The sequence below is a fragment of the Anser cygnoides genome, chromosome 32 (genome assembly GCF_040182565.1).
Source record: "Anser cygnoides isolate HZ-2024a breed goose chromosome 32, Taihu_goose_T2T_genome, whole genome shotgun sequence".
NCBI lineage: Eukaryota > Metazoa > Chordata > Aves > Anseriformes > Anatidae > Anser > Anser cygnoides.
Window position 1 is genome coordinate 929,636 of NC_089904.1, and position 14,573 is coordinate 944,208.

At 60.3% G+C, this 14,573-nt stretch overlaps 2 protein-coding genes across 2 annotated transcripts; one reads left to right on the forward strand and one right to left on the reverse strand.

The window, feature by feature from the left end:
• Positions 1 to 7,446: 7,446 nt before the first annotated feature.
• LOC136787977 (RIMS-binding protein 3C-like) lies at positions 7,447 to 9,753 on the reverse strand. The gene has a single exon (XM_066985420.1). The coding sequence runs from the start codon at positions 9,751 to 9,753 to the stop codon at positions 7,447 to 7,449; it is 2,307 nt and encodes a 768-aa protein (XP_066841521.1).
• Positions 9,754 to 10,497: 744 nt separating this feature from the next.
• LOC136787978 (RIMS-binding protein 3C-like) lies at positions 10,498 to 12,804 on the forward strand. Its single transcript, XM_066985421.1, has one exon. The coding sequence runs from the start codon at positions 10,498 to 10,500 to the stop codon at positions 12,802 to 12,804; it is 2,307 nt and encodes a 768-aa protein (XP_066841522.1).
• Positions 12,805 to 14,573: the final 1,769 nt, after the last annotated feature.

Below are 14,573 nucleotides of genomic sequence, written 5' to 3' on the forward strand. Positions count from 1 at the left end.
TAATGGAGATTAGGCGGAAACAGAGAGTGTTTCGCTACTGGAAGGAGGGCCAGGTGTCATGGAAAGAATACAGGGATGCTGTTCGTGTTTGTAGGCAGAAAATTCGTGTGGCCAAAGCACACCTAGAGTTGAAGCTGGCTGTGTCTGTGAGAGAAAATAAAAAGGGCTTTTTCAGATATGTGAATGGAAAAAGGAGAACTAAAGAATACATAGGGCCGCTCCTTGATAGGGAAGGTCTCCTCACAGACAATGACATAGGCAAAGCAGAGACGCTTAACGCCTTCTTTGCCTCTGTCTTCAATGCCGATGATGGGCTTCGGGACCCAGGGTGCCCTGAGCTAGAGGACCGGGATGGTGGGGATGACAAACTCCCAACCGACCCTGAACGTGTGCGGGATTTGCTACTCCACCTGGATCCCTACAAGTCCATGGGTCCGGATGGGATTCATCCCCGGGTGCTGAAAGAGCTGGCGGACGTCATCGCGGAACCTCTCTCAATTATTTTTCAACGATCCTGGGAATTTGGAGAGGTCCCGGTAGACTGGAAGCTGGCAAATGTTGTGCCGATTTACAAGAAGGGTCAGAAAGAAGACCCTAGCAATTACAGGCCTGTCAGTCTCACGTCAGTGCCTGGTAAAATCATGGAGAAGATGGTTCTCGAACTTATTGAGGCTCACCTGGGGGACAAAGCAGTCATTGGTCCCAGCCAGCATGGGTTTGTGAAGGGCAGGTCCTGCCTAACTAACCTGATTTCCTTTTATGATAAGATCACCCGTATGATGGACCAAGGGAAACCAGCTGATGTGATTTTTTTGGACTTCAGCAAGGCTTTTGACACGGTTTCCCATAGGATCCTACTGGACAAAATGTCCACCATACAGCTAAATAAAAACATCATACGATGGGTGAGCAATTGGCTAACGGGCAGGGCCCAAAGGGTTATGGTAAATGGGGCTGCGTCAGGCTGGCGGGCGGTCACCAGTGGGGTCCCTCAAGGCTCCATTTTAGGGCCGGTACTTTTCAATATTTTTATAAACGATCTGGATGTAGGAATAGAAGGTATTTTGAGCAAGTTTGCTGATGACACCAAACTTGGAGGAGTTGTGGACTCGAATGAGGGTGGAAAGGCCTTGCAGAGGGATCTGGATAGGTTGGAGAGCTGGGCGATCACCAGCCGCATGAAGTTCAATAAGAGCAAGTGCCGGGTCCTGCACCTGGGACGGGGAAACCCTGGCTGCACATACAGACTGGGCGATGAGACGCTAGAGAGCAGCCTAGAAGAGAGGGATCTGGGGGTCGTGGTTGACAGCAAGTTGAATATGAGCCAGCAGTGTGCCCTGGCGGCCAGGAGGGCCCACCGTGTCCTGGGGTGCATCAAGCACGGCATCGCTAGTAGGTCAAGGGAGGTGATTGTCCCGCTCTACTCTGCGCTGGTGCGGCCTCACCTCGAGTACTGTGTGCAGTTCTGGGCACCACAGTATAAAAAGGACATGAAACTGTTGGAGAGTGTACAGAGGAGGGCTACGAAGATGGTGAAAGGCCTGGAGGGGAAGACGTACGAGGAACGGCTGAGGTCACTGGGCCTGTTCAGCCTGGAGAAGACGAGGCTGAGGGGAGACCTCATCACAGTCTACAACTTCCTCGTAAGGGGGTGTCGAGAGGCAGGAGACCTTTTCTCCATTAACAGCAGTGACAGGACCCGCGGGAACGGGGTTAAGCTGAGGCAGGGGAAATTTAGGCTCGACATCAGGAGGGGGTTCCTCACAGAGAGGGTGGTTGCACACTGGAACAGGCTCCCCAGGGAAGTGGTCACTGCACCGAGCCTGTCTGAATTTAAGAAGAGATTGGACTGTGCACTTAGTCACATGGTCTGAACTTTTGGGTAGACCTGTGCGGTATCAAGAGTTGGACTTGATGATCCTTAAGGGTCCCTTCCAACTCAGGATATTCTATGATTCTATGATAACTCAAAGCAAATGAATTATAAAGTAGGTATGTGGTTTATTTCAGCACCAGGCACATGCGGGACAGCTCCCAAAGGCATGCGCACCCCAACGCGGCAACTTGCTTGCGTTATAGACAGTAAAGAGTTACATAGGCATGAAGTTTCCCAATATGCCTATACATATGCATAACCTATCCCCGCGCGCAGTGCCTTCTGGTGGTGGTCGTCGGGGGGTCGTGGGGATGAAGGTTGGTGGCTCTTCTTCATCACCACTAGCCGACCCCCTGCCTTTGTACAGACTCAGCTGCTCCATGGCTCTTGTCCGAACCGCAAGGTCGGTCTTTTGAGACAGGTTTGGGTTTTTTTTGTTGTTTTTTTGAGACATGTTCACCTCGTTGCTTTCTACAACTTCCCGAGGAGGACAAATGCAGAGGCAGGTGTCGATCTCTTCTCCACACTCACACACTACAGCCTGCCCTGGGGGGGCACACTACAGCCGGCACTGCGGGGGGGTGTCCTTAAGGTCAGTGGTCATTAAGGTCCCCTCCAACCCAAAGCATTCTAGGATTCTGTTTCTAAAAACACCTCTTCTGTTCCATCCCAGTAATAATAAACAGCACAAGCAGAAATCAGCTCTGCCAGCCTGGGGTGTCCCCATGCATTCAGGTCGTCCTCATCCCCCCCACACTCACGCTACAGCCTGCCCCATGGGAGGCCAAGGGGAGATGTTTCCCCTGCACTTGCAGCTCTCCAGCAAAGGCCCTGGACTGAATGGAACAGGCGGTGCTGGAGCTACACCGGGGGTGCTTGGAGGGCTTGTAGGCACAGTAAAAGATGCATTTCAAACAGCCCAGCTGGGCCCTGCTCGTGTCCCGCAGCCCGAAGGAGATGCCAGCACGGACGCGCTTTGAACCAGGGCATTTACTGGGGTAAATCCAGGTATGGGGGGCAGTGACCCACCCCTGGGTGCTAATGGAGGGCTGGGAAGGGCCCCTCTGTTAGCATCCTTGAAGACACGTAATCCACAAAGGCTGGAGCCCGGGGGCGGCGCTGTCGGGGGCGGCACCGGGGGCCGGGGCCGGGAGCGGGAGCGGGAGCGGGAGCGGGGCCCGTCCCGCGTCCGCCGCTATCCCACAGTCCGCAGGGGGGCGCTCTGCCCGCCGCCTCCTCTCTGTGGTCGGCCGCTCCTTGGCGGGCGGCTGATAGGGGGCGGTGCTTGAGCGGCGCGGACCAATCCCGACAGCGCCGCCGGCGTCGGGAAGCCTCCTATTGGCCGGCCCCGCATCGCGCGGGGACCAATCCCCGCCGCCGTTGGTTTGGAAACCGGCGGCGCGCGGCGCGGGGCCCGCAGAAGGGTCCCGGCGGGGCCGGGCGCAGGGTGCGGAGCCGCCATGGCGTCTCGCGGCCCCCCCGGCGGCGGGGAGAGCCGGGCCACGGAGCCCCGCGGGACGCCCCCGTTCCGGGCGGACCCGGCGGCGCTGGCCGCGATCCTCAGCGGACCGGGCCCGGGCCCGGGAGCGCGGCCCGAGGCTCGGCCCGGCGGCGCCGTCAGGGCCTCGCTGGCCGGGCGCGTCCCGCTGCGGCTCGGCTCCCTCCGCACGCAGATGCGCGCCCCCGGTGCCGCCGCCCGCTGCTGCCGCCGCTCAGCGCCCCGCTCCCCGCAGGCCTCGCGGCCGCTCCAGCGCCACCTCGACCGCGCCTCCGGTTTCTCTGTTCGGGCTCCCGGGGGCCCCCCGCGCCCCCTCGCCCTCCCTGCCGCCGCCCCGGTTCTCGAGCCCCGCGGCGAAGCCCCGAAGGAGGCGGCCGGGGCCCGGTCCCGCAGGTGAGGGGAGGGAGCGGGGGAGCCCCGCCGGCGGCTCTCGGCCCGGGGAGGGGACGGGAGGGGAAGGGGAGCGGCCGGTGCTGGGACGCCCCTCCCGGGACCGGCTTTGGGGCTGTCCCGGGGATGCTCGGTTCCTGCCACGAACCAGCCACACACAGGACGAGCGCACCCCGGCCAGCCCCTCCCCCGCTGTTTTTTTTTGGGGGGGGTCCTAACCCCACCCCTAAGGCCCCCCCCGCCCCTGCAGCCTGAAAAAACACACGGACCAGGATCCCTCCGCAGTGGTGAAAGCAGGTGGGTGCCCCCCACCCCCTGCAGCACCCAGGTGTTTGGGTGCTGCCCCCCCCACCCCATAACTGTGCCTCTCCCTCCCCACAGAGACCCTCCCGGCTGCGCTGGCCCCTGTCCTGCCCAGTGAGCAGCTGAGCGAGACGGGGGGAGCCACGGGGGGCAGACCCTGCCTGGCCCGCCGAGTGCCCGCCCGCGTCCCCTCCTCGGCCAGGGGCACCGCAGGAGCTGCCCGGGGGGCACAGGGGCTCCCACAAACCGCGGGGGGAGCCCAAGCTGAACCGCCAGGTTCCCTCCTTACCCAGGAGAGCGCGTCCATGCTCCCAGACCGCCCCTCGAATGAAAGCAGCACCCCAGGTACGCCCCCTGTGCCCCCCACGCTGCCGCCCTGCACTGGGGGGGGGCTGTACTGGTGCTCAGGACCCCCCCCGCCTGCAGGCACTGACCCCCCCCGAGCATCTGGACCCTCCAACGTCGGCTTGGCTCGCCGTGTGCCCATCACCAAGGCCATGGTTTGTATGGGGGGGGGGGTGAAGGGGCAGGTGCCAGTGCTGAGCCCCCCCACCCCAAAATCCCTCTGCCCGCCATCTCGCCCTGCAGCGCTTTGAGGCATCCAAAGAGCGCTTCTTCCGCACGCCGCGCCTCACCCCCCGCAGCCGCGTGTTGGGCACCCACCAGGTGGGTGACAAGCCGGGGGGGTGGGGGTCCAAGCCCACCCCCCTCCCCCCCACGCTGACGGCAGCGTCACCCCGCAGCGCCCCCTGAAGTGGAGACTGGCCCTGTCCCCCCAGCCTGGCCCCAGCACCGATGCTGCTGAGAGCAAGGAGGAGGCCCCACCCTGGGTGAGTGCCAGGGAGCACTGAGCCCTTCGGGGTCCCCCCCCCTCAGAGGCTGGGACTTGTGGCAGCAGCGCCCCCCCCACCTGCCTTGATTTTGGCATCCCTCCCGCAGGAGAACATCGTGGTGCAGCTCTTCAGGGAGGACGAGGGCCAGCAGGAGCCCGAGGGGCAGACACCGGCTCTGCCCAGCACCTCGCCGAGCTCCAGCACGGCTCAGGTGGGGAGGTCCCGGGGGGGTCCCTGTGGAGGTGGGGGGAGGTGTGGAGGATGGAGCCTAACGGGGGGGACCTTCCTCCCAGGACAGGGCCGTGGTGCAGCTCTTCGGGGGGGACAAGGGCTGGCAGGATGCCGAAGTGATGGCGAACGCGGTGCTGGCTCTGCCCAAGGCTCAGGTGGGGAGGCCTTGGGGGGGGAGATGGACAGAGCCTGGGTGAGGGGAGGGAGACCTGGGGTCAGAGCGGCGGGGCAGGGGGACATTCCCTGGGGAGGTGGAGGGGACCCCGGGGTTCAGACTGGAGGGCACTGCGTGGGGCAGGGAGGCCAGGGGCACCCAGGTGTCGTCCCCCCATTCCGGGGGGTGTCGTCCCCCCATTCCGGGGGGTATCCCACGCAGAGCTGTGCACTCAGGCTTTCCCCCCGCAGCGTGTGACCCTGCTGCTGCAGCTGCTGTGGCAGGATTTGCAGGGCCTTCCTGGCGTGACGGAGGTGCTCAGGAACCTTTGGGGTCGTGTGGCCCAGCACGGCCTGGTCCCAGTGTCCCCGCACCAGGGCCCCTGCAAGCACCCGGGGCAGCTGTGACCACATCCACCTCCCCGGGGCTGGGGGCTGCCCCCGTGGGCACCATCGTGCTGCTAATAAACTCTTTTGTGCTGCACGTTGCCGCGGGGTCTCTGTGGGTGCTGGGAGCCCCTGCCCTGCTGCTGCCGCCATGGGGGCCCTGGGTGCTGCCCCCCGGCAGGCAGGGCTGCGCTGTCCCCCCCGTGATGGCTATGCAGTGCTTGCACTGGGGAGGAGGCTCTGGGGGGGCCCAGGGCTGTGGAAACATCTCCCCTTGGCCTCCCATGGGGCAGGCTGTAGCGTGAGTGTGGGGGGGATGAGGACGACCTGAATGCATGGGGACACCCCAGGCTGGCAGAGCTGATTTCTGCTTGTGCTGTTTATTATTACTGGGATGGAACAGAAGAGGTGTTTTTAGAAACAGAATCCTAGAATGCTTTGGGTTGGAGGGGACCTTAATGACCACTGACCTTAAGGACAGCCCCTCCCAGTGCCCCCCCCCAGCACGCCCCACAGCACAGAACCTTCCAGAGCGCCCCCCCCCCCCCCAGCCCGGCCCTGCCTCAGCTCTGCCTCCCGCCTGAGGGTGGTGAAGGCTCTGCACCCCCACAAAGGGAGGAAGGCTTGTAGCTCCCAGGTCTTCCATTTTCCCCTTTGTAGAATGGGGGCTATGTTTCCTCTCCTCCAGTCAGTGGGAACTACTTAAACAGACTTCCACAGCCTCTCCTGTATGATGGCCAGTGGCTTAGCAAGTCCACCGGTTCCCTCAGGCCCCGTGGACGTAGCTCACTGGGAAACTACTGGTGGGGACATGGGAGTTGAAATAGTGAGGGGAAAGGGGGACATATGGGAGCGGGGGCACAGGCGAGTGAAAATGGGGGGCACGCTGGGGGGCACGGGGGATTCTCAGGGAGCCTGTTGGTTGTGCTCCCAGATGGCTGCACGACGGCGGTGCTGTAGCGCAGGTTTGCGCTTTTGTTCCAAAGGGCAAAGTGACAGCGGAGCCCAGCAGAGCCTTCTCTTTGAGGCCCCTGAAGCTCTCCTGCAGGCAGCCAGGAGGGGACAGCTCACTCGAGGCCACACCTGAGGAGAAACAAGGTGCTTGTGGCAGAGCCGGGTGAACGATGGCGGCAGCAGGCACGGTGGGCCTGCAGCAGGCTTCCAGAAGCAGCAATGGTGTGAAATGCGTCACAGCTGGCACAGACCGCTGCCCCGAGCACACCTGGGCCGTTGGTCCAAAGGGGAAAGTGGGTTCTGAAAGAGCCGGGCCTTTCCAAGCAGCTCGTAGCAGGGAGCAGAAGCTTCACAAGTTACAGGCTGAGCAGCCTTTCCACAGCCCCCTGACGACTTTTTCAGTGGGGATCCAGCCACCCCTCTAGACCCTGCCTGGTCATACCATCCCCACCACGGTGGGTATGGTGTTCTGGGTCTGCCTGGGATGGACTCAACCTTCCCCACAGCAGCCCATGCAGCACTATGCTCTGTACTTCTGGCTAGAACTGACTTGATATTGCACCAATGTGTTTTGTCTACTGCTGAGCCGTGCTGGCACAGCATCAGGACTCCCACAGCGCCCTCCCTCTGCCACCCCCCAGCCCCAAATCCAGTCGGCTGGCTGTGGGCAAGAGGTGGGGAGGGGGCATTGCCAGGGCAGCTGACCCAAAAAGACCAAAGGGATAGTCCATACGGCAACGTCACGCTCAGCAATAAAAGCTGTGGAAGGGGAGGGAGAAGGGGGGGAGACACAGGGGACACAGATTCCTTGGTCAAGATCTTTATTTATTCCTCCGATTCCTCCGTTTCTTCCTTCCTCTCCTGCTGCAAGATCTCAGCTCATCATCGCTATCCTGCAGGAGATCACGTAGCTCTGGAGGCACAGTTGTCACCAGGTCATCGTCTGAAACTTCTTCTACCAAATTAGAGGGGACAAATCCTCTCGTGCCATCCGTCAGCTCTCCCACAAACCAGCCGTCTTCATCCATGTCTCCATAGACATAAACGTATTCTCCCGCAGTCAGAGGAAGCTCTGCTTCGGGGTGCTCATTAGGACCCTCGAAAGGATCGTAGCTGTATCGAGCTAAAAATTTTCGAAGTTTTAGCGATTCTTCTTCCGAGGACTGCAGGATGAAGGACACATGCTCTGCTCCTGATTCTTCGTTCCCATGCACAGGGCCCTTGTCTGAAAGAAGGCGGCACCCAGGACTGTTGTGTGCGGCATCTGATGTCGAGGTGCTTGTGTGGGATGCCGGGACCTTGGTTGCCTCCTCAGAAACATCAGAGCTGTCTTCGCGGTTGCAAAGGTCATGGGACTGCTCTGCATAGGCCTGTGCTGTGGGAGAAGATGTCACCTGTGGTAGTCCTGAACCGACACGGTTGGATTCTTTTCTTTTTTCTTGCTCAAGTTGCTGAGAGAGCAGCTCCCATTGTTGACTTTGGTGCTGATTCTGTTTCTCTAATTCTCTCAGCTGCGCTTGAGACGCTTGCGTGTCTTCCTCATGTGTCCTTCTTTGCTCTGCCCAAGCCCTCTGCAAATGCTCAACTTCCTCTTTCTTCTTCTGCAGCAGTCGCCTTGTTTCCTCGAGGTCGTTCTCCTGTTGTTGCCTTCGTCCTGCCAGTTGTCTCATGGCTTTCAGTTCACAACCCAGATCTTGCAGTCGTGTTTGAAGACGTTTGGCCTCTCCGATGGCAGAATTTCGCTGCTCTGTCACTTGCACGAGTTTCCCCTTCAGAGCAGCGTTGTCAGATCGAACCTCGTCTATCCGCTCCTTCTGCCCACGGAGCTGAGAATTTTCTTCTGCGCGCCTGGCATTTTCATTTGTCATCTCTCTCAGACGCACTTTCAGCTCCTCGTACCTTTGCTGCAGTCTTGAGCGTTCCTGATCCAGGTTCCTGTGAGGCCTAAGTTTTTTCCCAGCCTCGGTTTCCGATTCCCCTCTCTGCTGCTGGTCGACCTGCTCTGTCTTTGCAGCAGTCTTTCCAGATTTCAGGTCGGTCTCTTTCAGTTGCCTGGTGTTTTCTTTCAGGTGCTTGGTAAGGAGGCCTAGCATACTAGTCTTCTGCTGGAGCCTCTCCACCTCCTCCCCCAGTTCCAGAGCGCTTTCCTTCCCCAGAAGGCGGGTCTCCTCTTGAAGGACACCGCATTGCCTCTGCAGGTCCTCCAGGGCATGCTGCAGATGAGCTTTCTCCTGCAGCAGCTGGCTGTCTCCACTGCCAGGTGGGCAGGCCTCTTGTTGCGCTGCCACCTGAACACCCACGTCTGTGACCGCCCGCCCGCAGCTCTTCCCTTCTCCCTGGAGGTGAGCTTTTAAGCTGGAGTGGGTTGTCTGCTGCCCTCCTCCCCCAGCAGCACCAGATGCACCGGGGCTCTTCGAAGAGCAGGTCCCGGTGGTCCCTGCGCCCAGGCGAGTCTGCAGGCGGTGCCAGGCCGCAGCCCTGTCTTCGCTGTGGGAGGCAGACGGCCTCCCCTCAGCCTGCTCCAGGATGTACTGCTGGAAGAGCCTTCTCTGCAGTTCCAGTTCATTTTGGAGGCTTACGATGCGGGCGGTCTGCTTGCTGTCCTTCCGCCAGTGGAGCTGCCTGTGGACCTCCTGCAGCTTGCTGCGGGCCTCGCTGCTGCTGCTGCAGCCGTGCCTCACCAGCTCCTCGGCCAGCTCCTGCTGCAGGTCCCGCGCCTGGCGGACGGCGTCGTCCCGCTGCTCTTGGAGCAACTCCTGTGCCTGGCGCCACTCGGCCTCCTTCTCACGCAGCAGCTGACGGATCTCTGTTGCCCGCTGCTTCTGGCTCAGCTCCCACAGCCGCTGCAGCTCCCGTGCCCGTTGCTGCTCCCATCTGGAGCGTAGCTTCTCAGCCAGAAGCTGCCGCTCCTGCTCTGCCATCTTCTTTATCTGGCGGGTTTCATCAGCAAAGCGGCGGTGCAGCTCCTGCGAGTGGAGACGCTCGGCCTCCAGCTGGGCCCGCAGCGCCTCCAGCTCCTGCCTGTGCTCCTCCTGCTGCACAGGCCTGCTGGGGGGTCGCGCTGGGCCCCGACGGGATGAGGGGTGACTGTGCGCCACGGGCCCCTGGCCCACACCACCCCGGATCATGGCTTAAGGGATGAGAACGATGAACGTTCACCAAACGCTGCCAGCAATAGCCACCAGCGATCGCACGGCCTGGGCCTCTGAGGGACAGCAGCCTCTGAGCCCTCAGCAGACACCGGCTCCCAGCACCGCGCAGCAGCAGAGGTCGCCTCTGCCACTGGCCCGGCCTGGGCGAGCGCGGCCTTATATAGTGTCCGGGTGATGGCGTCATAGAGGAGGGATGACGTCATATGACCTCGTTAACAACCCTTCTAGGGGTTGTTAACCCTCGTTAACAACCCATGCTAATGGCTGTGTAATGCTGTATGTCATCACTACCACGCTTCCCCCACTAAAGGACAGACGTGGTCCAGACCCGTAAGCTGTGCCCGTGCCTGAGGCCTCACAGACACATTCTCGTTGCGCACCTGCGCGGGGGCTCCGTCTGCACTCGTTAACAACCCTTCACCTCCCTCCTCTGCACCCCTTGCGCTGAGGCTGTCGGGGTGTGTCCGGGCGGGCACGCACCATATAAGGTCATATGACGTCATCCCTCCTTTATGACGTCATCACCCGGACACTATATAAGGCCGCGCTCGCCCAGGCCGGGCCAGTGGCAGAGGCAACCTCTGCTGCTGCGCGGTGCTGGGAGCCGGTGTCTGCTGAGGGCTCAGAGGCTGCTGTCCCTCAGAGGCCCAGGCCGCGCGATCGCTGGTGGCTATTGCTGGCAGCGTTTGGTGAACGTTCATCGTTCTGAATCCTTAAGCCATGATCCGGGGTGGTGTGGGCCAGGGGCCCGTGGCGCACAGTCACCCCTCATCCCGTCGGGGCCCAGCGCGACCCCCCAGCAGGCCTGTGCAGCAGGAGGAGCACAGGCAGGAGCTGGAGGCGCTGCGGGCCCAGCTGGAGGCCGAGCGTCTCCACTCGCAGGAGCTGCACCGCCGCTTTGCTGATGAAACCCGCCAGATAAAGAAGATGGCAGAGCAGGAGCGGCAGCTTCTGGCTGAGAAGCTACGCTCCAGATGGGAGCAGCAACGGGCACGGGAGCTGCAGCGGCTGTGGGAGCTGAGCCAGAAGCAGCGGGCAACAGAGATCCGTCAGCTGCTGCGTGAGAAGGAGGCCGAGTGGCGCCAGGCACAGGAGTTGCTCCAAGAGCAGCGGGACGACGCCGTCCGCCAGGCGCGGGACCTGCAGCAGGAGCTGGCCGAGGAGCTGGTGAGGCACGGCTGCAGCAGCAGCAGCGAGGCCCGCAGCAAGCTGCAGGAGGTCCACAGGCAGCTCCACTGGCGGAAGGACAGCAAGCAGACCGCCCGCATCGTAAGCCTCCAAAATGAACTGGAACTGCAGAGAAGGCTCTTCCAGCAGTACATCCTGGAGCAGGCTGAGGGGAGGCCGTCTGCCTCCCACAGCGAAGACAGGGCTGCGGCCTGGCACCGCCTGCAGACTCGCCTGGGCGCAGGGACCACCGGGACCTGCTCTTCGAAGAGCCCCGGTGCATCTGGTGCTGCTGGGGGAGGAGGGCAGCAGACAACCCACTCCAGCTTAAAAGCTCACCTCCAGGGAGAAGGGAAGAGCTGCGGGCGGGCGGTCACAGACGTGGGTGTTCAGGTGGCAGCGCAACAAGAGGCCTGCCCACCTGGCAGTGGAGACAGCCAGCTGCTGCAGGAGAAAGCTCATCTGCAGCATGCCCTGGAGGACCTGCAGAGGCAATGCGGTGTCCTTCAAGAGGAGACCCGCCTTCTGGGGAAGGAAAGCGCTCTGGAACTGGGGGAGGAGGTGGAGAGGCTCCAGCAGAAGACTAGTATGCTAGGCCTCCTTACCAAGCACCTGAAAGAAAACACCAGGCAACTGAAAGAGACCGACCTGAAATCTGGAAAGACTGCTGCAAAGACAGAGCAGGTCGACCAGCAGCAGAGAGGGGAATCGGAAACCGAGGCTGGGACAAAACTTAGGCCTCACAGGAACCTGGATCAGGAACGCTCAAGACTGCAGCAAAGGTACGAGGAGCTGAAAGTGCGTCTGAGAGAGATGACAAATGAAAATGCCAGGCGCGCAGAAGAAAATTCTCAGCTCCGTGGGCAGAAGGAGCGGATAGACGAGGTTCGATCTGACAACGCTGCTCTGAAGGGGAAACTCGTGCAAGTGACAGAGCAGCGAAATTCTGCCATCGGAGAGGCCAAACGTCTTCAAACACGACTGCAAGATCTGGGTTGTGAACTGAAAGCCATGAGACAACTGGCAGGACGAAGGCAACAACAGGAGAACGACCTCGAGGAAACAAGGCGACTGCTGCAGAAGAAGAAAGAGGAAGTTGAGCATTTGCAGAGGGCTTGGGCAGAGCAAAGAAGGACACATGAGGAAGACACGCAAGCGTCTCAAGCGCAGCTGAGAGAATTAGAGAAACAGAATCAGCACCAAAGTCAACAATGGGAGCTGCTCTCTCAGCAACTTGAGCAAGAAAAAAGAAAAGAATCCAACCGTGTCGGTTCAGGACTACCACAGGTGACATCTTCTCCCACAGCACAGGCCTATGCAGAGCAGTCCCATGACCTTTGCAACCGCGAAGACAGCTCTGATGTTTCTGAGGAGGCAACCAAGGTCCCGGCATCCCACACAAGCACCTCGACATCAGATGCCGCACACAACAGTCCTGGGTGCCGCCTTCTTTCAGACGAGGGCCCTGTGCATGGGAACGAAGAAGCAGGAGCAGAGCATGTGTCCTTCATCCTGCAGTCCTCGGGAGAAGAATCGCTAAAACTTCGAAAATTTTTAGCTCGATACAGCTACGATCCTTTCGAGGGTCCTAATGAGCACCCCGAAGCAGAGCTTCCTCTGACTGCGGGAGAATACGTTTATGTCTATGGAGACATGGATGAAGACGGCTGGTTTGTGGGAGAGCTGACGGATGGCAGGAGAGGATTTGTCCCCTCTAATTTGGTAGAAGAAGTTTCAGACGATGACCTGGTGACAACTGTGCCTCCAGAGCTACGTGATCTCCTGCAGGATAGCGATGATGAGCTGAGATCTTGCAGCAGGAGAGGAAGGAAGAAACGGAGGAATCGGAGGAATAAATAAAGATCTTGACCAAGGAATCTGTGTCCCCTGTGTCTCCCCCCCTTCTCCCTCCCCTTCCACAGCTTTTATTGCTGAGCGTGACGTTGCCGTATGGACTATCCCTTTGGTCTTTTTGGGTCAGCTGCCCTGGCAATGCCCCCTCCCCACCTCTTGCCCACAGCCAGCCAACTGGATTTGGGGCTGGGGGGTGGCAGAGGGAGGGCGCTGTGGGAGTCCTGATGCTGTGCCAGCACGGCTCAGCAGTAGACAAAACACATTGGTGCAATATCAAGTCAGTTCTAGCCAGAAGTACAGAGCATAGTGCTGCATGGGCTGCTGTGGGGAAGGTTGAGTCCATCCCAGGCAGACCCAGAACACCATACCCACCGTGGTGGGGATGGTATGACCAGGCAGGGTCTAGAGGGGTGGCTGGATCCCCACTGAAAAAGTCGTCAGGGGGCTGTGGAAAGGCTGCTCAGCCTGTAACTTGTGAAGCTTCTGCTCCCTGCTACGAGCTGCTTGGAAAGGCCCGGCTCTTTCAGAACCCACTTTCCCCTTTGGACCAACGGCCCAGGTGTGCTCGGGGCAGCGGTCTGTGCCAGCTGTGACGCATTTCACACCATTGCTGCTTCTGGAAGCCTGCTGCAGGCCCACCGTGCCTGCTGCCGCCATCGTTCACCCGGCTCTGCCACAAGCACCTTGTTTCTCCTCAGGTGTGGCCTCGAGTGAGCTGTCCCCTCCTGGCTGCCTGCAGGAGAGCTTCAGGGGCCTCAAAGAGAAGGCTCTGCTGGGCTCCGCTGTCACTTTGCCCTTTGGAACACAAGCGCAAACCTGCGCTACAGCACCGCCGTCGTGCAGCCATCTGGGAGCACAACCAACAGGCTCCCTGAGAATCCCCCGTGCCCCCCAGCGTGCCCCCCATTTTCACTCGCCTGTGCCCCCGCTCCCATATGTCCCCCTTTCCCCTCACTATTTCAACTCCCATGTCCCCACCAGTAGTTTCCCAGTGAGCTACGTCCACGGGGCCTGAGGGAACCGGTGGACTTGCTAAGCCACTGGCCATCATACAGGAGAGGCTGTGGAAGTCTGTTTAAGTAGTTCCCACTGACTGGAGGAGAGGAAACATAGCCCCCATTCTAAAAAGGGGAAAATGGAAGACCTGGGAGCTACAAGCCTTCCTCCCTTTGTGGGGGTGCACAGCCTTCACCACCCACTGTCCGTCGTACCTGAGAAGTTGTTGCTGAGGGCTATAGAAAATAAGGAGGCGATTGGTGACAGACAACACGGCTTCACTCGGGGCAGATCATGCCTGACAAATCTGGTGCCCTTCTATGATGGGGTTGCAGCATTGGTGGGTAGGGAAAGAGCAACGGACATCATCTACCTGGACTCGTGCAAAGCACTTGCACTGTCCCCCATGATCTCTAAACTGGAGAGACATGGATCGGATGGACGGACAACTCGGTGGGTAAGGAATTGGCGAGATGGTTGCACTCAAAGAGTAGCGGTCAGAGGCTCAGTGTCCAGGCAGAAACCAGTAACGAGTGGCATTCCTCAGGGATCTGCATATTGACCAGTGGTCAGTAGCACCCAGGGGTGGGTCACTGCCCCCCATACCTGGATTTACCCCAGTAAACGCCCTGGTTCAAAGCGCGTCCGTGCTGGCATCTCCTTCGGGCTGCGGGACACGAGCAGGGCCCAGCTGGGCTGTTTGAAATGCATCTTTTACTGTGCCTACAAGCCCTCCAAGCACCCCCGGTGTAGCTCCAGCACCGCCTGTTCCATTCAGT

Bases quoted from the DNA above. Each gene is read 5' to 3' on its own strand.
- LOC136787977 (XM_066985420.1), bottom strand. From the start codon at position 9,753: ATGATCCGGGGTGGTGTGGGCCAGGGGCCCGTGGCGCACAGTCACCCC.
- LOC136787978 (XM_066985421.1), top strand. From the start codon at position 10,498: ATGATCCGGGGTGGTGTGGGCCAGGGGCCCGTGGCGCACAGTCACCCC.